Below are 21,961 nucleotides of genomic sequence, written 5' to 3'. Positions count from 1 at the left end.
GTTTTCATTTCAATAAATATTTAAAGAAAACTAAAGAGCCTCCAAGTTTCTACAAAAATGTGCAATGTGTCTGAGGGAGGGGGCGCAGAGGTGTGGGTTCTTTATACTGGTTTTGTGCATGTGCAATTTTTAGGTTTCACCTAGACTCAAAATTTTGCTTCGTTTCACCCAGTGTCATATATGGAAAACACTTTGCAAAGGATTACCACCATCACAAGGTTATTGAATCGATCAGTATCATGAACTTATAACAGTCTTCGCTGTCAAGCATACATTTGGTCCATGGAAATAGGAATGAAAAGAGGGTGGGAATGAGAATGGTGAGAATGGAGGTGTTACATGGAAATAGTAACGAAAAGGGGCGAGAATGAGAATGATGGCATATTATAATACCATGTAGAAGAAAAGAATCAGAACTCTAGCAAAAGCGAGGCTCAGTTTTCATACTATTTATTTTCATTCTAAAATACAATCCAAACACATTAATGAGATTAATGAGAATGAAATTGATTTCGCATTCTCATTCTCTGTTACAACATTCCGAATGTGACTGAAGTAACTTCTAAGCATCATCCTTCACCCAGGAGAAATTGGAGTCAGGCATAAGTAATCTTGGTAGGAGTCTAGGCTGTGAGAATTGAGCTTTAAGATTTCACTAAATTGCATGGCCCTATATCCATCCTCAGATGAGTCAACAAATAGATCCATGATGGCTTAGCTTGACTTGAGCACTAGTCTAAACACTGTTTGGAAGTAAATAAAATAGAGAATGTTACAGGTACCTGGGTTGATGATAATTCTGTGTCAACAGAAGTAGCAAGATCTATAACCCAAACGGACTCCTCACCTTTGTTATTCATTGTGATCAATGTAAGTATCATCAAAAGAATATATCAATCAAATCCAAACTCTACATAACAAAAATTTACAAGGCCTTTTCTCTATTCTGTCCCTTTACTGTGGTTTACAAGCTCATTTAAGAACTCTATAGCATAAACGATGAGCAACCTTTCCTGTTTTCTTGGAAGGACAAGGATTCAGAAAAAAAAAAATTGGCTAAGTTTTGGTCATTCTCCATCAGGAGTTCGTTCCTCTTTTTCAGCCCCAGGAGTTCGTTCCTCTTTTTTGTCCCCAGGAGTTGGTTCCTCTTTTTCATCCTGTGAAGCAGGTTCCCCACTTCCTACATGTGGGGAGAGAGCAGAATCTGAAGCAGCATCATCAATGGTCAAATTGGACTCCTCAGCAGCCAGAGCAATTTCACCCTCCCCATCCAGTTCTGGAGAAGCATCAGGAGTTTTGTTTTCTTCATTCAGGATCGACTCTAACTCTAATTCACTGCCTGGTTGCTGCAGGCTCCAGTACATGATGCTTGCTGTTAAGGTGAGGATCATCTTCTGGTTAACCTGTTATAGAGATGCACAGGAGAAAAACTTGAAACTCAAACCAAGTGATGTATCAATCCAATAAAAGTGGTATGTCAATTTCTCAAAAGATCCTATTGATATCAGGATAATTGCAGTTTTAGGAAGGAAAATATGAACAGGTGTCTGTTGAACCCAGCTCACATGGTACTCACTTATATGCATCATCTTCACTTACTCTTCAGACAGTAGCTGAAAGTGGAATTATAGAACTTGGTCTCACCCATTACATCAATCAGTTCAATGGCTGAACTATTTACTGGTTTATACCACTTGATTATATACTAAAATTACTAAAATGATGCTGAAGTCCTAGAAGTTTATTCATGTCTATTTGACATAGGAACTCCACACAGTGGAGGGATTAGATAGGATCCTTGGTATCTAAATTACCAGGTCATTTTCTCAAATTGAGAGGCGAAGATTTATAATCAGAAATCTTGCTGACAAGTGCTAGCCACAACAGTATGCAGAAGATAGGGCAGAAACACCCCAAAAAAGGGGGTTAAAAATTGCCAGACTTCAGAGATGTAATTAGACAAGCTCATCAAAACTTACCTCCATGATGTCTTCAGGCAGCAAGAAAAGAGAACACCCAAGCTTTCGCGCAACACTAATTATATATGTTGCATTCAACTTCTTGTCCTCATCTGCATATTCAATTACAATAGAATTCCTTTTTGTCAGTTTATCGTGGATAGAAGATATCATTCCACTTGGACATGAGTTTTAAGGTCATCCACTCTGAAAATCCGGAAAAAAAAAAAAGTTGCAAAATTGGTGCATGCATTTTCTAGTGAAATGAAATTACCTGTCCATAATCTATGCCCAAAAATAAATTATTTCAGCACAAGAACTATGAAAATCAAAATTTCCTTGTTTTCTATAATGACATACCACTTTCACCCTTTGTAATAAGGTTCCAGTTGACAACCCTTGGCTCCACAGCACTAAGAAGCTCAAGGAAGAAAATCCCATTCGAAAGGTTCTTGTCCTAAAAAAGGTTGTTGCATCAAACACCTAACAATCAATCATCAGTTAAATTTACTATAGCATAAGAAGTCAATGCATGGAAGATTACCTTAAAGCTTTCCATTTGAGAAGTCCTGCCTGCTCTCTTTACTTTGTTGTTTGCCCAATTTAGAATGACAGCGTCTGTTATCTCCTTTCCTTGGGAGTGAGATCTCAAGTTTTTCAGTAGTTGGATCATAGAAAACCTCATCAGCTGCCACAGGAAAGCTGGAGCAGGAGAAAGTGATAAGAGGTTAAGGAATTGAAATTTCCTTTTGTCAACAGTTGAAGTGCCAATATGAACCATAACCTAGTTCAATTTTTATTTTTTTTTACTAGGTCGCAAACTGGCAAGAATATTTACAGGGCAAGAAATTATTTAAAAAATTTCAAGATAATTCAAGAACCTCATGAATTACGGATTATGCAATGAAAGCTAAGCAAGTCAGAAGAGCAAAAGAAAATGAAGAGGTTCTTATGTCAATCTAAGGCAAGAGGGCCTACTAATGTTCTTTGAAACATCCATAGGTTATGGCATTATCATGGGAAATGTTTGTTAAGCCCAATCTTTTTTCCATCAAGACTGAAGAACTGACAATGGGGTCGGAGAAGTAAATTGTGGTTCAATGTAATCTGACGAAGGACAAAACTTTCATGTGCACAGCCAGCCATCTCCAAACTATAAATAAAAACATAATAACCAATAGAAAACAGATATAATCATGTCATATCAGTATATTGTATACATTCATATGCCTGCTCAAACCATTTTGAAATTTCATCTTGCCAATCCAAACTCTAGTTTCATATTTGAGAAGACATCCAAAAGCAATTAGATATCCTCATTACTTTCTAAAATCAGCCATTCACTTAATGAGGGATGGATTTGAGTATGCAGTTAGTGTTTCACACTAAGAACAGTAAATTCACTGCCCCTGCACAACTTTCCTACAATATAACTTAAAGCTGAACAACTTCATCTAGTACATTAACAAATCATGTAGCCAACAAAGAATACAAAACCTAGATGAATAAATTCAAAGGGGCAGAACTAACAAGCCAGATAATAGTAGTTGGTGGAGGAACAAAAAGTTCAATATGACTTCGATCACTTACCTAATATGAGCTTCTTATTTCCTTGCACAAAATCATTTCCAGCTACATTGACAAGGGAGAATTTTAATTGTTTCCCAATCCTTATAATTTGGTTGCAATTCTCAACTTTTCTAAATGGCATCTTAATAGGAGGCTTTGATGCTTGCTTCCAGTGAACTGATCCTGGAGAAATTTTGTCAAGAATTTCCAAAAGAACCCACCTGTATGCATGGGGCAAACATCAGGTTAAAATGGGCTTAATATTGTTGCAAAGAAACAGAAGTCTTACCCATTTCTGACATCCTCAAACAGATTATTGCAATATGTACCAATACCATGACTGTTAATCCATAGTCGAAAGCATCTCTCTTCCCTTGAAGTTTGTGCATCATCTGTCATCATCTCAGCGAAGGACATCTTACTGCTGTCTGCAGACAGGCCATTTCTGCATAAAAGGTTGATACAGTGTTATCACTAATTCTCGCACTTACTATTACAAATGCCCCAAAATAAATGTCAACAAATATGACAATTTTAATAATAAATAGTAAAAAATATCCAGAGAAAATTGTTTGGCGATTAAGTTGCACAGAAGGATGATAAATCAGGAGAAGCTCCCATGAGTTTGTACCATATGGCTATTCAAGAAATGGTGAATGCATTAGTGAGGGAGGATGGAAAGCAGCTAACAATGGTTCATTGTGTATACCATGTGGCACCAATGAATTTTACAACCCATTGTTTCAACCGGAGAAACTAGTTTTTCTTGAAGGAAAATCACTTGGTAGATTATTGTAGACTCAATTGGTTAATTTCTTTCTAATTTTTCTCAGTTTTCTTTTTCCCAAGTCAGCCTGGCAGTGGCTCATTGAATTAATTGGACTAAACACAAACAAAAATGAGCATACTACAGGACAGCTCCCACCAATGGTTTTAAGACAAATACTGACAATAAAATAACATAATCAGAATTAGTTTTTTTTATTTGATTCTTGCTTTTTCCTTACCACATGTTAAGAGACTGACCCATTCCATTTCCCACCAGACCCATGTAGATAAATTAGCAATGCAGTAACATAGAGATCCACCATAAAACAAATTGAATTACATATAACAAAATTATTGTGTTATGATATGATAAAACTGATATTCAGGTGTTGAGATTTCCATAGCAGAATCAGTTTGTATAGGAATCAAGAAGACCATGAACCCAACATATGAAAGGAGCAACAACCATAATTTCCAAGTAAGATGTTCACTGGCATAGTATCAACTTCTACTCTTGCAAATGAAAAAAGCAGTTTACAAACATAATATTGACTTCTATTCTTATCATTGAAAAACGGTGTAAGCCCATGGCTCAATCTACAAAGTCTACAAGAGAAATGCTTTCCTTAAAAGAAATTAGTACTAAAATGCACATAGATGAGGCAAAAGAACTTTCAAAATTTGTGGAATATTGGCTGTCATTTTACCTTGAAATGAAATCACAAATATAAATTGGTATAGGTTATTAGTTTTCTAGCATTACTTGTTTAAACCAGTACCAGTCTTAAGATGAAAAAAGTTACAAAATCTGCAAGCATAAAATAAATGAAAGGACAAAATTTCACCTGTGATGGAATATCTGTGCAACAAATGCAAGATTTAGATTTGTTGAGCCCTCAACAATGTCCTTTGGAGTGACATATTGTTTGCAATCCAATTTCTCTGCATGTTCAATGATCATTTTTGCTCTTTCATTAGGATCCTTAGTATCCAGTGTGGAGGTGTTACAGTGTTCTGGTGCAAGAGCATTAAGCAGGTAAGCATAAGCCTCCCCATCCTGCAAGTGTATAAGCTTAGAATGTCGTAAGAGGGAACAGATGATGGAACTATGAAACAGATAGAAGCATGAGTTAGATGTGATGCATGCTGCCTTATAAAATTCTGGAAAAAACTAAATATTTACATAGATGTTGAGAGCAGATAAAGGAACAGAATGAGAGAATCATTTTTTTTTCAAAAAGTTTCCTCCATTTCATGGACTTGTATCTTGGAATTCAGGTTATCATCTGTGAATAATGCATTTATTTTTTATGATAAGAAACAAAAGTTTCAGTGCATTATGAGTACAAACATAATTCCAGAATCTGCATATAAAGGTAAAGCTACTTTTAGATGCTTCCTAACACGCTTGCAAGATGTAGGAGCAATAAGTTGTCAACAATGAAGTTAGGGAAGTGAAGTTTATAGCAGAAGTCACCTCATGTAAAACTAAGCTCCTACAGCCACACTAAGCATTCGATTTTCTATATTGTTCTACCATTATTAATTTACAACAATACTTTGTAGAGAAGCTTGAATCAGATTAAGGAGCACAGTTCTCCAAGCGATCAAGTTTCATAAAGTTCTTAATTTAAAGAAAATCAACTACTCTTATTACTGAAATACACCAACTAAAAACTGTCAAATTGGCAAACATTTTGCTTACCTTCAGATCAGAAGAAAAATTTGTAACAGGTTTCTCATAGCCTGCTTTCTTCAGATGAAAATTCATCCATTTAAGCAAAAGCTTTTCTGGGGCTAAACCAATAAGCTCCTCCACTTCCTGCAAAATTGGACAAAATTGTAAACAAAATGGTGCCACAATTTATTCCTAAGGAAAACAGTGAAAGAAGGAAAAACCAATCAACATCTCTTCACCTTGCTGTCATCCACCAATTCAACAAGTTCAGGAGTCTTCTTCAAGTTAAGATCGGCTAACAGTTGGATCTGATATTGCCACAATATGAAACACAACAAAATTAAGGGTGAAAGAACTTGAGAACCAAATCTTCATGCCTCTGAAGTTTAAATATGATTGTTTTGCTCCTCATGGTGTTTTTCAAGGTTACTATATTCTAAGAAAAAATATCCTGTAATCTGAAAAAAGAGAATTCAGGAGAAATACCTTGATTATTTGAGAAATCAATCCAACCACCAGATGGTGCTATAAACCAACAAATTGGGACAAATAAATAAATAACAGACTCAGAAATCTTTAGACTGCCAAAGAAGATATAATAATAGAATCCAAAAGATAGCTGGGATTTGCTCATGTAACTTACTCTTCCTTCTACCAAGTCTTGTGTACCAATATTAACTACAGTGCATCCAATAGCCTTTGCAGAGTTGAGGCAAAGAGTATGGTTCTCATTCCTCTCCCAAGGGTTAAGGATCTGTTTAGTATTAATGGCTCGTTCATCTATTGTCCCGGGAACAGCTACATTGATAAGCTTACTGCATCAAATCAATAAACACATCAACAAACAAAAATCATCTATCTACACTGGGAATTAGAGAATTGTAAGCAATCCTGCATATCTACCAGAGAAGAACTCCATCTTTTGCAAGATCAAATAAATCATTTGTAGCAGGATCTAATGGAAGATATTTCTTCAAGAATGGATCTTCTCCCAAGTAATTGTTGATATGAGCAACATACGAGGCCCTCTCTGATTCGCTAATAGTGTGGAGGAGGGTGGTTGTTGTGGCCTTGAGGAATGAAGATGAATGTCTCGTACCCCCCAGTTTTGCAGTAGCTCGTGCTTGCAAATTCAGGTATACCTGCTCATTAAGAAAATCCTACTAATTGGTTCTTTTACTTTCCACTTATTAAATCAGCTTTTCATACCCTACCACTTAAAATCTACTTTTTCATCAATCAAACTCAAAGTCTATGAAAAATAACTTCAGAAAATAACAAAAACTTGTGTCATTTTGAGCAGCGCCTGCCCACGCCAAAATGCCACTAATTGTTTTTTTTCAGTTTCCACACCCACTTCCTTAAAAGCTCCAATTGATCCACTAAACAAGAAATATATAAAATTTTCAAAATCCAGAGAATGAAAAAAAAGGAAAATCCATGAAACCTCCATCCTCTGGAGACTCACCCGAAGGAAGGATTCGAAGTCAAGTTCATCGTTCATGTTAGAATAGGACTCTCCCAATATAGCCCTGATCTCCACCTCAGTAAGAATTTTACCTAAATCCTTTAACTTAACCATGACTGGCAGCAAATCTTCAACCGTTAGTTGACCTGATTGATTCCTTGCGGAGAGAAACTTCAAATGCACGCATTCCATATGTTACCCAAAAGTTGCCAATTGATGGTAATCTTCCCAAAATTGATAAAAAGAAATCAATATCCATAAAATTGAGAAAATCCTTACTTTAGATTTGAGGCCACGGAGCTCCACTTGGGTGAACTGGCTTTGGAGCCATGGATCAGAAACAATAACACCCACGTAACCAGACATATTTGCTGTTGATTTACGTGAATCCTCAACGCGAAGAAGAAAACTAATTACCAGCAAGAACTGTATCAAAGTTTCACCAAATTAAAAAACAGAAATGGATAAGAAACGCCACGCATGAAATTCAATAACCAAACACCGGAACGAAAACACAACTTCAGATCCATATTTGTGTAAATGAAGAAAACCCATTTGAGGAATCATACTGTAAATGTAAACTAACGTGCATGCATGTCAAACGTCACCTTATCTAATTGATTCCACTAAGGAACCAAATCACCAACCGTTTGGTAGCCGAGAAAACTGAAGGAAATCGAAAGGAATAACGTTTTTGAATGTCATATTACGCGCTGTAGTTCACATACGATAAAAACTCACCTTTCCGAAACCAAATAGTCACATTGTGCTCAAACAAAAATCTAAGACTTAAAGCTTGAGTTCTCTGTGCTTTTTTTTTTAACTTTCTCACCTACCAAACGGAGGGTTAGAGAAACTGAAAATCAAAGACAGAAGAGGTAGGTTTGAGAGAAAATAATCAAAACCCACGTGGAAAAATGATGAAACGAACCTGGGAAACTTAGAGAATCGCGATATATTTAAGGGTTTTCTCATTCTTTGATAGGTCTGCCTTATTTTTCAGATACTATTCATTGTCTTCTTCATCTTCAAAATGAAGAGGGAGAGGAGAGAGAGGAGAGAGAAGAGAGAAAAGCGTATTGCCTTTCGGAAGCGCGAAGACTGTGCTTTCTTGCCTTCTCTCTCATTCAATTTCCGTGAGGCACGGCCCCGCACCACCACCACCTCCTCCTCCTCCCATAGCAAAAACGACGTCACTTTGGAAGTAAAGTCCACTTGGCATATCAGCATCACACGTCAGCATTTAGGGCTGGCCGCTCATGCCACCCTATGTTCACCTCAGTTTTTACTAAATTTATCTTCTTTTTCTTGATTTAAAATTTCATCGAATATGAAAATAAATGAAAACAACAAATAAAAATAATAAAAAATATTTAATAAAATTAAATATATTTAATTAAAACCGATATTATAAAATATTTTGTTGGCCCATGCAGGTCTCGAACCTGCGACCTTGGCGTTATAAAAATATATATATTTAATAAAATTAAATATATTTAATTAAAACCGAAATTAAAAAATATTTTATTGGCCCATGCAGGTCTCGAACCTGCGACCTTCGCGTTATTAGCACGACGCTCTAACCAACTGAGCTAATAGGCCATATTATTAAAAAAAATAAAAATGTTTATAAAATAATTGCTCTCACTTAAGTGTAGTTTAGAGTATTGGATTAATTAACTCTGCTCTTATCAAACAATCCTTTGAAGTTATTATTAAATAATAAAAACAAAATGAAAAAAAGACCAAAAAGAAATTTTAAAACAAAAATTGTGCTTATAAAATCCCTTTTCTCCATTTGTTTGAAGAGTCATTGCTTTGTCAGGTAGTCACGCAACAAGAAGAGTCAATTGGTATTGTGACTATGAGAGAGTCCACAAACTTAAATAGGAGAGGCCCACATCATGCAAAATCTGCCTATGAGAATTTGCAACAATTGTACTTGTGCTAGGCATCTTGTGTTGCTTCGGCACTTGATTGCCTAACTTGTGAGAATATTTATTGACACATCAAGGTCTAAGCAGCTCCATTTTATTGCTGAGAATGGCCAACCCCACCAACTCCAACAGGCTTATAATCTCAACTCATACATGTATATATGAAGAGGGCAAACCCATCCCATGTCAACACTAGATGTATGCATTGAATTGTTGTTAATTTGTTTGTTTTTTGGTCCAATCCAAATACGTAAGGCTACATCTACATGAAAGAGGGCGACCCGTTACAAATTATATCAAAGTTGATCCTAAATACAATTAGGATTCCATCTCTTTAGCCTCATTACGTCTTCATTAGGAGATAATTATAATATCCTACATTAGATACAGAAAAAAATTCCCAACACTATATATGTAATAAACTTCTCTTAACTACGGTAAGTTGTGAGGATTTATTGAGTCCAAAAGGGCAGGTCATTATACTATCACAATTTGAGAATTCAAAGATGAAGAGTTGTAAACTGCCAGTAAGAAAAGCAGAAAAGGAATAGACAATAAGGACGTGAATAGCATTGCAGAAATTTCCATAGTTAGGTAGGATTTCAAAGTATGATGTGAGGGGAAGGTTTGGCAGGGAGGGATACCACATTTTTGTCAAAAACTATAGTCGTGTGCATATGTGATGATAAATCATGAGACATCAGCAATTCACTTTCATTACAGAGAATTGGAGGTCTTTTTTACTGTTTCTCTCATGAGTCCCATCCCCAAGGACACCAACCAAATGTATGGGGGAAGATTCAGTGAAAAGCACTATTTAAACTGCAGTTTGTAAAGTTCATGCCTAATTATTAACAACTTAATGCTCTTGTATCCTGTCAAAGAATCAGGGAAATTCCCATCATGAGAAACAACCTTAGCAGAAAGCTAAAGCAGATAACAGATGACAAAAAGACCATTCAATTGGTGATCATATGCCCTTTCACAGTTGGACTGTAATGAACTTAAATGGTAGCATGTTACAAGTTTGAATATATGCTGGAGATGATGATTGTCTCAAGAGCACAAGGACTGGATGGAGAACATGGAGCATATAACCATTCCCAAATGAAAACCATAGCACAAACAAAATGTCATTGAAATACAAGTAGTAATTAATACAAGAAAACTCACATTCTCATAGTTTCAGTAACATATGTAATCAAAAAATGGCTTGAAATCAAAGCAATGGATATACCCTCTTCATATAAATTAAAGACTTGACAAATCCTCTCTTATAAGAACAAGACCAGCCCACCTGAAATGGCCAAAACCATCTGGCTCCAAACACCCAAGCTGATTATCCTATAAGAAGAAGATGGGGTTGAAGATGCTCGAGGAGACCCAGCCTCATCTGAGGCAGTTGGAGCATCTGCAGCAGGGCTAATGTCCGGAGCTGGTGCTGGAGCTGGGGTAGGAGGAATGTCGGTGCCAAAGATTGCTTCAGGGAGAAGGACCTTATCAACTTGATACACAGCCACAGGATCTGTGGAATGCACGCTGCTACTCACCTTGGTGTTAGTCCATCCTGAGCCAATGTGGACAGTCCCAGAGACATCTGTAAAATTCAAAGTGTACTGCCCACCAGCAAATGTACTAACAGGGCTTAGTTGGCTGAGGTTCTTGAAGTCTGCTAGAGAGTAATAGTGTGCCAAGGCATGGAAAAGGAGGAGGGATTTGAGTTGGTCTTCAGTGAGGTTGGATAGAGAAGGCTTTTTAAGAGATTTGAAGGCATCATCTTTAGGCACAAAGATGGTAATTCCTTCTTCAGTATCATTGGCTTGGTGTTGGAAGGTCTCAATGACTTTGGTGGACACAAGGTAGTTAAGGAAAGTGTGGAATGGACCAGCTACTGAGAGTAAATCAGTAAGGTTCACATATGGTGGTGCCGGTGCTGGGGCAGGAGATGGACTCAGTGAGGGAGATCCAACCATTTGAGCATAGGCTGATGAAGAGCAGAAAAACACCAGAGCACAGATAACCATGAAAATCCTAGCCATTTTTTTTCGTATACAAATTTAATGTATCTTTTACAGTGACCAGACTCTCCAAATTCCTGCAAGAACCAAAACCCATCCACGGTTAGATCCAAACCTGTCAACACAAACCCATCAATTAAAATCCAACAAGCAGCACACAGTGTGAGTTGAGAAACCCCTAAATTTCCCCCAATTTTGAAATTCCATTTCCAAAGTCTGATCAGAATCCTATTTTTTTCCCCTCCACTACACTAGAAAGAGTTTTCTATTTCAGAAACCCAACCCACCAAATCTCTGCAAGAATCAAATAAAAAAAGAAAAAGGAAAAAGAACACAATCAGCATCATGAATAGTAAACCAAAGGGAAAAATAGATCTTGATGGACTCGTTCCAACAAAAAGTAAGTCAAAATAAGGAAGCTCATTGCCATCAAAGAGAGAACATTTAATAATACAGTAAATCAGTGACAAAGATGAGAAGGAAAACGAGACTGAAATGTGAAGACTATGAAACCATGAATTGCAAGCAAAAATCAGTTGAAAGGTGACTCATTTCCTGGTCTCTGGGAATTTCCCCACAAACCCAACTTGTTAAAACCCCCACACCACCGGCAAAACCAGATCAAACTCCCATCTCTGCAAGCATCCCATATTTTTCTCCACAATGTGTTTGCTTCCCCCATTTTCCCACACCAGAGGTTTCCCAAGAAAACCCAGCCCGCAAAACCTCTAAAACAGCAAGAAAATGCAGCTACAAAGTAAACAGATCCAGATCAACTCACCCAAAACCCACACTCAGGGAAAAAAGAGAAAATACCCATCATCAAAAAAGAACAAACAAACAAACAAAAAATCACCAAAGCCCCTCAACATTATCCAAGAGCAGGTGCACAAAATCATAGGGAAGAGGCTGAAGAACGCTAACCTGACTTAGAGGAATTCAGAGAGAAGTGGTGGTGGAGGATGATAATGCAATGGAGAGGGAATCGTGGTGGGCAGACTATATAAAGATGGATTTATTAGGAGGATAACACTATTGAGTGGGGGTGTTGGCAGCTGGTGAAGGAAAAAAGGTGGAGTAGTAGGTACAAATTACATGGGTGCACTTCTAACCTTGGATGGTTCTTCTGCCTTAAGGTGAAATAAACTATACTTTATTCCAAAAGACTTTTTCAGGAAGAGAAGCCATGTATTGTAGGGTGAGATTTCCAAATCGACTTCCCAACTAATTATTTATTTATATTCTTGAGACACCACCCTTGCACTCTACCCTACCATTATCACCATCTCTTCACTCATTTTCTCATGTTCTCATCTCTTGACCATTTCCATTTTGTTGGATGAGTACTCAAAATGCGCTTTGCCGATGATTATATCTAGTGGGTATATGACAAAATATCAATACAAAAATGCTACACTGGTCAAGATTCATAATTTGGAGTATTTTATGGGTTTTTTAAAGTGGGTATATAGCAAATTAGCCATACAAATACTCACAATGGGTTGCCCTGTTCATTAGGATCCTCTTTCATACTTACCTACCATATGCCCACTCCATTTTGAGCTAACACCCATTTTGTAACTAAGCCTAGTCATTTACATTAATGTTGAATTGAATGGGGCATGACATAAAGCCAACTTGATCTTTCCTTATAATGGAAATCTAAATAAAGGTATAAAAAATTTTACTCCTAATTTCATGAAAAAAAAAATGTCACATGCTTGTCTTATTTAATTCAGCAACTTAAAGTGATTTAATAATTTTAAAATGGGTCTTGTTACGAAATCGTTCAATGTATATTACAAAAATATAATTAATTAGATCATATCATTTATATATTTTAAATTATATTATTTTATATTTAATTCCTTTTATTTATATCTTAGTCTTATATGTTTATGTCTATATCTAACAATCGAAATTTCACTTTATATTTTCAATTATTTGAATTATATTTTTCGGTTTGATTTAGTACCTTAAAATTTTCTTTAAAAAAATTAAACCATAAAAATTTGTCAATTTCTATCATATGATTCAAGTGACCTACAAATTATGGAAGAGATCTCATGTGACTCAAATTTCTCGTTTGAATATTATTTGTGTTTTTGAAAATGTAGTGATGAGGAATGATAGAATGGTAAAAAATATATGACCCAACTTGGAGGTGAACTCAACCAGTGATCTAAAACCTCACGATACGGTAGCCGAGAAGGAGAAGGAGGCAAAATATCGAGATGATTAAGGGGCTAGTAAATCAATGCTTAAATGAAGTTGAAAATCTCGTGGGTTGAGGAGGTGGGCCATGGGTGGTGGACCCAACCATGCTATTTGGTCCAACAAGGATTGGGCTGTTGGGCTGTTGTGCTGTCGCTCCCACCAGAAGCCAACTGCGTTCAATGATTTGGCAAACGTGCGCACCCCCATTTTAAATAACTACGCTCCACGTTTATGTTAGCTTCAATCCCTGTGCCCAGTGCCTTCTCATCCCAGGCTGTTTCAACAACCGCGTCTCAGAACGACACCGTTTTCCAGGTGTCCCCGCCGACACACTCTTGCACCACCAACCCTACCACCCCCTATGAGTATGAGACAAGCCGACGAATATTCAGCTAGGCTTGTCATCCCATTATTATTCCGAATTATTTGAAAATCATGAAAAAACAAAAATAAATGTGAAACTTTTTTCTCAATTTTCCTCCAAATTGAAAAAAAGAAGAAGAAAATTTCGAAACTATTTTCCAAAATAATTCTCAAAAATGATTTTTAATAACGGTTTTAAAAAACCGTTTTGATTTTTGTAGAATTAAAATCTATCTGAAACCTAAAATATTTTAAAAATAATTTTTTGTTTATAATTTTAGTTTTAATCCGTAAATATATTTGTCTAATTATTTTTTAAATGATTTAAAAAAATAATAATAAAATTTTAAAAATACTTTATTTTATATTTTTTAAAACAAAAAATATAAAATAATTTATAATTATCAATCATGTTTTAAAATTTTTTTTGTCCTGAAAAATAGAAAACTAAAAAATAATTATCAAACAAACCTTAGAATATCTCTTTCGAAAGATTTTTTAAAAACAATTTTCCAAAAAAGTTATAGAAAATATTTTTTATACTTTTAAAAATAAAAATCTATTTTAAAACTTGAAATGTATTTTATTTATATTTTCATGGTTCTAAATATTTTTAAAAATAAATTATATCTCTAAAATAATATTTAAAGATTTAGTAGTTGGTGTATAAAGAAAAGGCTTGAGATCGGGGGGAGATGGAAAGTATGAAAAATTAATAGGAACGTGGTGGTGGGGTTAGTCTATTAAGTAACCATAATTAACATAATTAAATGGAAATTGACTTTGACAATTAAGATTTGTGGCAATATCTCTTAGTCAACAAATCTGTGGGTCAGGATTATGATTTTGGCACATGATCCTTGCTAATTAAGATAAGTTAATCAAGGTTTAACGAAATTGATTACCAAGATAATGACACCATACCATCTATTCATTTTCCTCCACGTCCTTCAAACCTTACACATCCAAATCAATTATTTTACATCATAAAAAATAATTATATTTAAAATTTAATAACATTCTTATGAAAAATGTTATGTTGTTTGTCCCAAAAAAGCTTTAAACATTTTTATGCTTTTTTGGAATAAAAAAAAATTTTCTAATTGATAAATTTTTTTTTTTAGAAATAATTGTTTTAAGAATTTATTCTTAAAGTAGATTATTTTTAAAGTACATTTAGATATTTTTTTAGAATGTTCCAAGCAACAATTGAAAAAACTTTCAAAATTTTGTTCTTAAAAACCATTAAAATTTATTTTAGAAACGTATTTCTAAATAAACCCAAAAAAAAATCGTATATATTTTTTATTCCAATTTTAATTATAAAATTATAAATTTTCAAATTATTTTTATTGCATTTAAGTTTTCTTAATATTTTTCATAATAAAATAAACAAGAGAAATTACTTCTCTCTTTTTTTTTTAATACACTCCGTCATCCAAACGGAACGTTAACACATGGCTTTGATGTCATAGGCATGTTAATAGGATTGGCTGTAAAGCCCCGTTAGGCGTAGGGAAGCTGTCATAAAAGGAGTGAAGTGTAGTTAAACAAGTAAACAATTCAAACCTTGAATTCATGTCCCTACTCATTGCTCTAAGGCCAGTTGGTTTTTTTTATCAGAAAGGTACCCATCGAATAACAGTGGAAGAATGGATTGAGAGTTTAAGTCCAATATAGTCATTGGTAGAAAAAATTGGTAAGAATAGTACCCATCTTAAAATATTTATCAAATTAATCTTTTTGCATCTACGTAAGCATTTATATGAATTTTTTTTAAGTATGTAAAACTACCGTTGGTGACTGTCGTTTTAAAAGTTTCAAAAATATCCTTAAAATCATAGTTTATGACTATGATTTTACAATTTTTCTTAAAACCACAGTTGGTAACTGTGATTTCAAAATTATTTTTAATCTATCTATGTTTTAATGGTATTATGATTTTAATATTGATTTAAAAATATTTTTTTACCATAATAACCATAAAACCACTTTTATTAAGGAATAACCTAAAATCATAATCATTGGCATTAATTTTTATATGAAAATATAAAATTTTAAAATAATATAAATAATTTATTTAGTTATTTTAAAATTTTAAAAATAATATGAAAAAATAATTTTCTTTGATTCATATGTGATAAAATTCATAAAACAAATAAATATTTTATTTATTATAAATATATAAATTTTTATGGGAATGCAGGCAAAATTATTTTCTCAAAATTTCAAGGAAAATATGAAAAAATAAAGATAATATATATATAATTTTAAATTAGTCGTAAAGAAAAATTTTATTAAGGATAATTTGTAAATAAAAATAATTTTAAACTGGCAATAGAAAATTATAAGAAATTTTTCCCATTTCAAAAAGAACTTTAAGGCTATGTTTGGTTCCCGGAAAATTTGAGGGAAAATGCGAGGGAAAGAAAATACAAAGGAAAAGTAGAAGGAAAGAAAAAGTGAAGGAAAATAAAAAAATAGATTAAAAGTTGATAAATTATTTTTTTTGTTACTTCAAACTCATTTTATTTATTTTAACTCATCAATATAAAGATTAAATAATTTAAAAATACATAAGTTTTTAATTAATTTTAATTATATTTGATTTTCTTTGATATTTTTCATAGGACAACCAAACATGAGAAAATCATTTTCCTTGGAATTTTTTTTCTTTCCTTTGTACTTTCCGGGAACCAAACATAGCCTAAGATATCTGGTACATCGTTAAGAAATTTTGGTACATCCATAATTTATACTAAATTAAAAATAAAAAAATAAAGTTTTAAAATCTCATATTTTTTTAGTTGATGTATGGTTACATGAGTTCCCCTTAAAGATATTTGTGAAACCCCAAAGTTAGTAACTGTGGTTTAAAAAAAAAAAAAAATTTGTAAAACCATAATCTATGACAATGATTTTTAAGAATATTTTCAAATTTTCTTACAATTTTCCATTGTTGGTTTAAAATTACTTTTTTTTACAAATTACCCTTAATAAATTTTTTCTTTACAACTGTTTTAAAATTATATGTATATTATCTTTATTTTTTCATATTTTCTTTGAAACTTTTTCATATTATTTTTAAATTTTAAAATAATTAAATAAATTATTTATATTATTTTAAGATTTTATATTTTCATATAAAAATTAATGTTAATAATTATGATTTTAGGTTACTCCTTAATAACGATGGTTTTATGGTTATTATGATAAAAAAATATTTTAAAAATAATATTAAAATCATAATACTATTAAAACATGGATGAACTAAAAATAATTTTAAAACCATAATTAGTAACTGTGTTTTAAGGAAAATTATAAAACCACAGTAACAAACTATGGTTTTAAGGATATTTATGAATTTTTAAAATCACAGTCACCGACGATGGTTTTACACACTTAAAAAAAAATCCATATAGATGTTTACGTGGATGCAAAAAGATTAGTTTGACAAATACTTTGAGATGGGTACTATTATTATCATTTTTTTTCTACCAATGGATTATTTTGGACTTAAACTCATGGATTGATGGAGCATGGAGGATACAGACCTTGTTCCATATGAATCAGACCCACTTGCCTGCCTACTATACCAATATTGAAGAAGATGGAGAAAGAACAAGAACGACCTAAAAATACAGGTGAAGCTTTCCCTTTTATTGATGGAAAATGAAAGGACTTTTTGCAGAATCAAAGGCATTTGCCCATTGGGTCTTGTTAAACAGCTTGTTTGGAAGCTAGCCTCTGGAAGAAAATGAAGGGGTGAGCTGACTGAGGAAGCAGGCAGTGATGAGTCAAATAAGTTAATGAGGGAGCTTTCCTATTCTAATGCTCACAAAGAAGTTATTGTTCCGTTCGGTTCATGGGGTTGCCCATTCTTTCCGGATGTCAAAGGTGTAGTTGATCTCCAAGTAGCACTTGTTGTCATCGTCAAGAAACTGGACAGAAAGAAAAACCGAAGCCCCATTAGCAAAAACATAATCAAGACCAGAAAAAGTAGAGTTAGGGGTGGCCAATTCGACTCCATTGCTTGCATAGGAAGGTGATCTAGTCCTTTTCATACAGCTCGGATCCAGTTCTGGGGCTGAAACCAAACAAAACTAAGGGCTATGCCATGAGGTAAGGGCATCATAAAGAGTTATGCATGGTCCACATTTGCTACAACAATGGCCAAATGAAACTATATTTGATTGACCAGGTGTGGGATCACAAGTTGAGGACAGAACAGCAGATTGAGGAAGAATTTGCGTTCATGAGAAGGTTCTTCAATGTTTCATATCTAACAAAAGGAAATGTCCCCTGAGGAACTTACCTTTGATCGCGCTGTATATGATCCTCTAGCGAAAAAGCCAGAAGGGGTGGTTTCTTCAAGCATCTCATGTGTGTAAGGTTCAGCCTGTGGACTAAAGGTGCCAAACATCTCCTTTGAGCTGTCCACTGAAGAAAGATTTGTTCAAGAGTGAAATGTTCAAGTCTTTGGAGGTTTTAAATGTCAATATGAGCTAGGATGCAGATAGCTAAGCTTACCCTTCATACCGGTTTTCCAAACAGTGTTCGTATATCTGAGGCCAGATACAATGTTATTGCTCACTTGGAAGGAGAATTTCAATTTGTAATGACTACCTTCTTCCAAACTGAACCATAACCCCTTGGGTTTTCCATCTTCTGGGATAGGAAGAACAATGTCGGGTCTACCAGGAGAGATGATTGACAGACTAAGGATCTTGACTTCTGGTTCAAGAGTTTCTGCAACCAAATTAAACAATATACAAAAATTTACTAAGTAGAAAAGAGAAAAACAAAAGTTGATGGTTCCTACTTAGCATTTCAGCATGAGCAGGGAAAGAATGCAATGAACGCTTTTCTAAATTCTAGGCACTGATAATCAACTGCATAAAAAGTAAGACCAGCTTTCTTTAAGAAGAAGGATGATGATAAGTTTTTCTTTCAGTATCGGCGTAAAAACTTCTGCCCAATTTCAACGGTAATCTTCTGCTCAAATCATGGATGGTTGAATGTTACATATTTTACTAATGGTACAATTTTCCATTTTTCAAGCTCAATCTTCTGAGAAAAACCAAGAAAAAGGAAACCCCCAAGAATAGTCTAAAAATGACATCCATAGCAGGCTTGCGGCAACCATAGACTCGAACTCTGTTTGGTGTTACAGAAAGGTTGATCCTGGAAATAGTATCAAGAATCCTCAATCTATGTATTGCTTACAGCAATTGAATTCTGGGCTGAAATCAATCCAAAATTTTCAAAATTCCAGAAAATAATTCCCCTCTTTCTTTTTCAAAGAAAACAGGTTGAAATATTAACTTTAATTATAATGCATCATGCAAATTCTTCTAAGAATATAGCTTAAGCCAAAGTTAGAATCAACACCATGGACCCACTTCTTTTCCTGCTTGATTTTGAGTTTTGAACATGAAGATTAAAGACAGAAATCAGAAACCAACAAGGGAAAAGCAATACAATGAATCCATTTCTGAAAATAGACAATTACTAGTTTTGCCTAGTCAAGATGATCTTGGGCCCTTTAACTTGATTGGTACACACTATAAAAAGAAATATCCAACCAAAAAATTTTTAAAAAAAATTTGCTTGAAGATATGAAAATGAAGCTAAGATGCCCACATTTGGTTTCTTCTGATGCATAATTGGAGGTAAAATAATAGGAATATATGAGCGAAAATAGGCAGGAATTTAAAATTTCTGCCCAGGAAAATGCAATATTAGTATAAGGAAAATTACTGGAAGTAAACAATATCCTGCAACCCCATAATAATATAGATATAGAACCAATTTTTGGTCTTATTTTCTATGATTATTGCAGTTTGACCCTTTAACATGAAGCAAAGAAGATGAAATTAAAGGAACTCAAAAGCCAAATTGGATAAGTTCACAAAAGGCAGATAGTAAGAAGAAAAATATTACCTCCAACATTTTCCAAATCCACAGTCCCAAGAAGCTGTTCCTTCCACCTCCTCAGACTCTCATCATCCTTAACACACAAAATTGACCCAACAAAAGTGCATCATTACACTTCTACTTAAACCCCACCAAAAAAAAAAATCTAACTATAGAACAGGAAACAGATGGATTAATTTATTTTTTAAAAAAAGCTTTTAGGGGTGGGTTGGGGAGCCAGCAAAAACAAACCTTGTCCTTCTCAAGCTGTTCTTTGAGGGTGAATTGAGGACCCAACTTTATTTTTCTTTCCACTTCTTCCTCCTCCTCCTCAGCTGCATTCTGAGAAGACTCATCAACACCCACTTGATTTGCTGACATTGGTTCTGATGTTTTTGTTTCCAAAGCTCCACTCTTGTCTCCAGCCTCCATCTTTTCATCAAACCCCATGTTGTTCGAACTTCCCACAGCTCCAACAGCCATATACTCTACTCATCAACAGTCACAGAATGAAAACCCCAGAAGACCACTTCACCAAAATGACCAACTCATAGCTCTTGTTCCATGAAAACAAAACCCCACACCCACAAAACAAAAACAAAGAAAGACCTGGTTCATGAAAAACAGAGAAAGTGGGACGACCGAGCCATGGAAAAAAGAAGAAGAAGGAAATCGAAAAACAGGATTTTATTTTGTGAAAGGACTTGGTGCGTGAAAGAAAGAATCTCAGAAAGGTAATAATTGTCAATGTCCTAAAAACCCAGGAAATAGGACGAGAGAGAGGGAGAGAGACCCACCAAAAAGTGAAGAGACAAAGGGGGAACTGGGTTTGTCTTCTTGCCTTGTGTGGTGGGTTGTTGGGACTTGGGAGAGATAAGACGAGTGAAACGGTCAAGAGGTGATCCGACAAGAGAGAGAGAGAGAGAGAGAGAGAGAGAGAGAGAGAGAGGAAAGAGAACGTGAATGTCACTATCGCATTTGCATCCACGAAATCATCAGAATCCTAAAGCAGAACTAGGATTGTGGGGACTGCTTTAGAATTGGAAAAGGCCTTGGCCATAGGGATAATGCGTAGGTGGTCCGTGGTCCTCCTCATGCCCCCCATTCACTGCTCCTTTTTCAACCCTCTCTTCAACCTCACAAAATTCTATTGTATCGATTCACTTTTGAAGGCGTTTGATAAATAATTGTGATATCACTGCATAAAATTTTGTATTGTTGAAAACAGAGTACATGCCAGTTCTCCCGCATTTCAATACTATCAGTTCATACTCATTGTAGTGCGAAATCGTAATATATAGTCAAATGCCAAATGTTGGCCTGGCCGACGGACCACTTGTGAGCCACAATCTCAACCTGCTTAGGCTAAGTTTGTGCCCATATTGAATGATTAGGCCCAATCATCTTCGTTCATGATTGTCAAGAGAGATTGTACTGAATGTGAATAATATCGAAATTATAACTTATCATGAATAATATCGAGATTGGTTCTAGAGGTCATCTTTTGTGGAGGACCTTGCTCATTGGTGAGGTGATTTTTAGTATCTTCAAATCCTTTTTTTCCAAGTATGTTTGATATATTTGCTCAATTGTTATATGATTCCGATGATAAAGATGAAAAATGAATATATTTATATTATGTTTGTTACCATAAAATATTAAGAAAATAAAAAAAAATTTAAGAAAAATGATTTTATCATGTTTAGTTTTTTTTATAAAAAATACGAAAGAAAGTTAAAACATAATTAAAATTATTAAAAATTTTGTATATTTTTAAATTATTTAATCTTTATATAAAAGAGTTAAATAAATAAAAAAAAGTTTGAAATAGTATATAAAAATAATTTATTTATTTTAAATTTATTTTTTATTTTCTTTCACTTTCACTTTCCTTTTATTTTTTTCTTTTTATTTTCTTTCCCTTATATTTTTCCTCAAATTTTTTGAGAACCATACATAGCATTAGGATATTAATTAGGACCTGATCATCCCAAATCTTAGGGTCAAATTCTACTAAAAATGTTATTGAAAAAAATATTGATTTAAAGATTTGGTGAATCATCATTTAA

The 21,961-nt window shown here is 34.2% G+C and overlaps 3 protein-coding genes and 1 non-coding gene across 7 annotated transcripts; all 4 read right to left on the bottom strand.

The window, feature by feature from the left end:
* Positions 1 to 832: 832 nt before the first annotated feature.
* LOC117926381 (fimbrin-5) lies at positions 833 to 8,522 on the bottom strand. Of its 3 annotated transcripts, none has more exons than XM_034845469.1 (15): positions 8,373 to 8,522; positions 7,721 to 7,867; positions 7,442 to 7,612; positions 6,877 to 7,115; positions 6,617 to 6,788; positions 6,460 to 6,498; positions 6,213 to 6,281; positions 6,001 to 6,117; positions 5,141 to 5,352; positions 3,817 to 3,972; positions 3,549 to 3,748; positions 2,503 to 2,660; positions 2,319 to 2,415; positions 1,980 to 2,071; positions 833 to 1,403 (listed from the first exon to the last, which is right to left on the bottom strand). In XM_034845469.1, exons 2-15 carry the CDS (start codon positions 7,805 to 7,807, stop codon positions 1,068 to 1,070), a joined length of 2,145 nt encoding a protein of 714 aa, XP_034701360.1. In that variant the 5' UTR covers positions 7,808 to 7,867; positions 8,373 to 8,522; the 3' UTR covers positions 833 to 1,067. The 3 variants fall into 3 exon arrangements, with proteins under 3 accessions (XP_034701360.1, XP_034701361.1, XP_034701362.1); XM_034845470.1 differs by lacking the exon at positions 8,373 to 8,522 and adding an exon at positions 8,183 to 8,326; XM_034845471.1 differs by lacking the exon at positions 8,373 to 8,522 and adding an exon at positions 8,050 to 8,142.
* A 447-nt stretch (positions 8,523 to 8,969) lies between these two features.
* On the bottom strand, positions 8,970 to 9,043 carry TRNAI-AAU. The gene has a single exon. It is a non-coding gene; the product is annotated as a tRNA-Ile (tRNA).
* Positions 9,044 to 10,450: 1,407 nt separating this feature from the next.
* LOC117927366 (fasciclin-like arabinogalactan protein 7) lies at positions 10,451 to 12,477 on the bottom strand. Its single transcript, XM_034846865.1, has 2 exons — positions 12,321 to 12,477; positions 10,451 to 11,473 (listed from the first exon to the last, which is right to left on the bottom strand). Exon 2 carries the CDS (start codon positions 11,415 to 11,417, stop codon positions 10,653 to 10,655), a length of 765 nt encoding a protein of 254 aa, XP_034702756.1. The 5' UTR covers positions 11,418 to 11,473; positions 12,321 to 12,477; the 3' UTR covers positions 10,451 to 10,652.
* A 5,004-nt stretch (positions 12,478 to 17,481) lies between these two features.
* On the bottom strand, positions 17,482 to 20,755 carry LOC117926256 (rho GDP-dissociation inhibitor 1-like). Of its 2 annotated transcripts, none has more exons than XM_034845340.1 (5): positions 20,145 to 20,755; positions 19,920 to 19,986; positions 18,516 to 18,725; positions 18,292 to 18,416; positions 17,482 to 17,917 (listed from the first exon to the last, which is right to left on the bottom strand). In XM_034845340.1, exons 1-5 carry the CDS (start codon positions 20,373 to 20,375, stop codon positions 17,840 to 17,842), a joined length of 711 nt encoding a protein of 236 aa, XP_034701231.1. In that variant the 5' UTR covers positions 20,376 to 20,755; the 3' UTR covers positions 17,482 to 17,839. The 2 variants fall into 2 exon arrangements, with proteins under 2 accessions (XP_034701231.1, XP_034701230.1); XM_034845339.1 differs by having other exon boundaries at positions 18,507 to 18,725; positions 20,145 to 20,749.
* Positions 20,756 to 21,961: the final 1,206 nt, after the last annotated feature.

This window comes from Vitis riparia, chromosome 12 (genome assembly GCF_004353265.1).
Source record: "Vitis riparia cultivar Riparia Gloire de Montpellier isolate 1030 chromosome 12, EGFV_Vit.rip_1.0, whole genome shotgun sequence".
NCBI lineage: Eukaryota > Viridiplantae > Streptophyta > Magnoliopsida > Vitales > Vitaceae > Vitis > Vitis riparia.
The sequence above is the reverse complement of the archived record's forward strand: the minus strand, read 5'-3'. Positions and strand labels throughout refer to the sequence as shown.

Coding starts and splice junctions, on each gene's coding strand:
- LOC117926381 (XM_034845469.1), bottom strand. CDS start 7,807: ATGTCTGGTTACGTGGGTGTTATTGTTTCTGATCCATGGCTCCAAAGC. Junction 7,116..7,441: donor ACTTCGAATCCTTCCTTCGG/GTGAGTCTCCAG, acceptor CTTAATGAGCAG/GTATACCTGAATTTGCAAGC. Junction 3,749..3,816: donor TTTGAGGATGTCAGAAATGG/GTAAGACTTCTG, acceptor CCATGCATACAG/GTGGGTTCTTTTGGAAATTC.
- LOC117927366 (XM_034846865.1), bottom strand. CDS start 11,417: ATGGCTAGGATTTTCATGGTTATCTGTGCTCTGGTGTTTTTCTGCTCT.
- LOC117926256 (XM_034845339.1), bottom strand. CDS start 20,375: ATGGCTGTTGGAGCTGTGGGAAGTTCGAACAACATGGGGTTTGATGAA. Junction 18,726..19,919: donor GGATTTGGAAAATGTTGGAG/GTAATATTTTTC, acceptor ATTTGGTTGCAG/AAACTCTTGAACCAGAAGTC. Junction 17,918..18,291: donor CATATACAGCGCGATCAAAG/GTAAGTTCCTCA, acceptor CTTTCTGTCCAG/TTTCTTGACGATGACAACAA.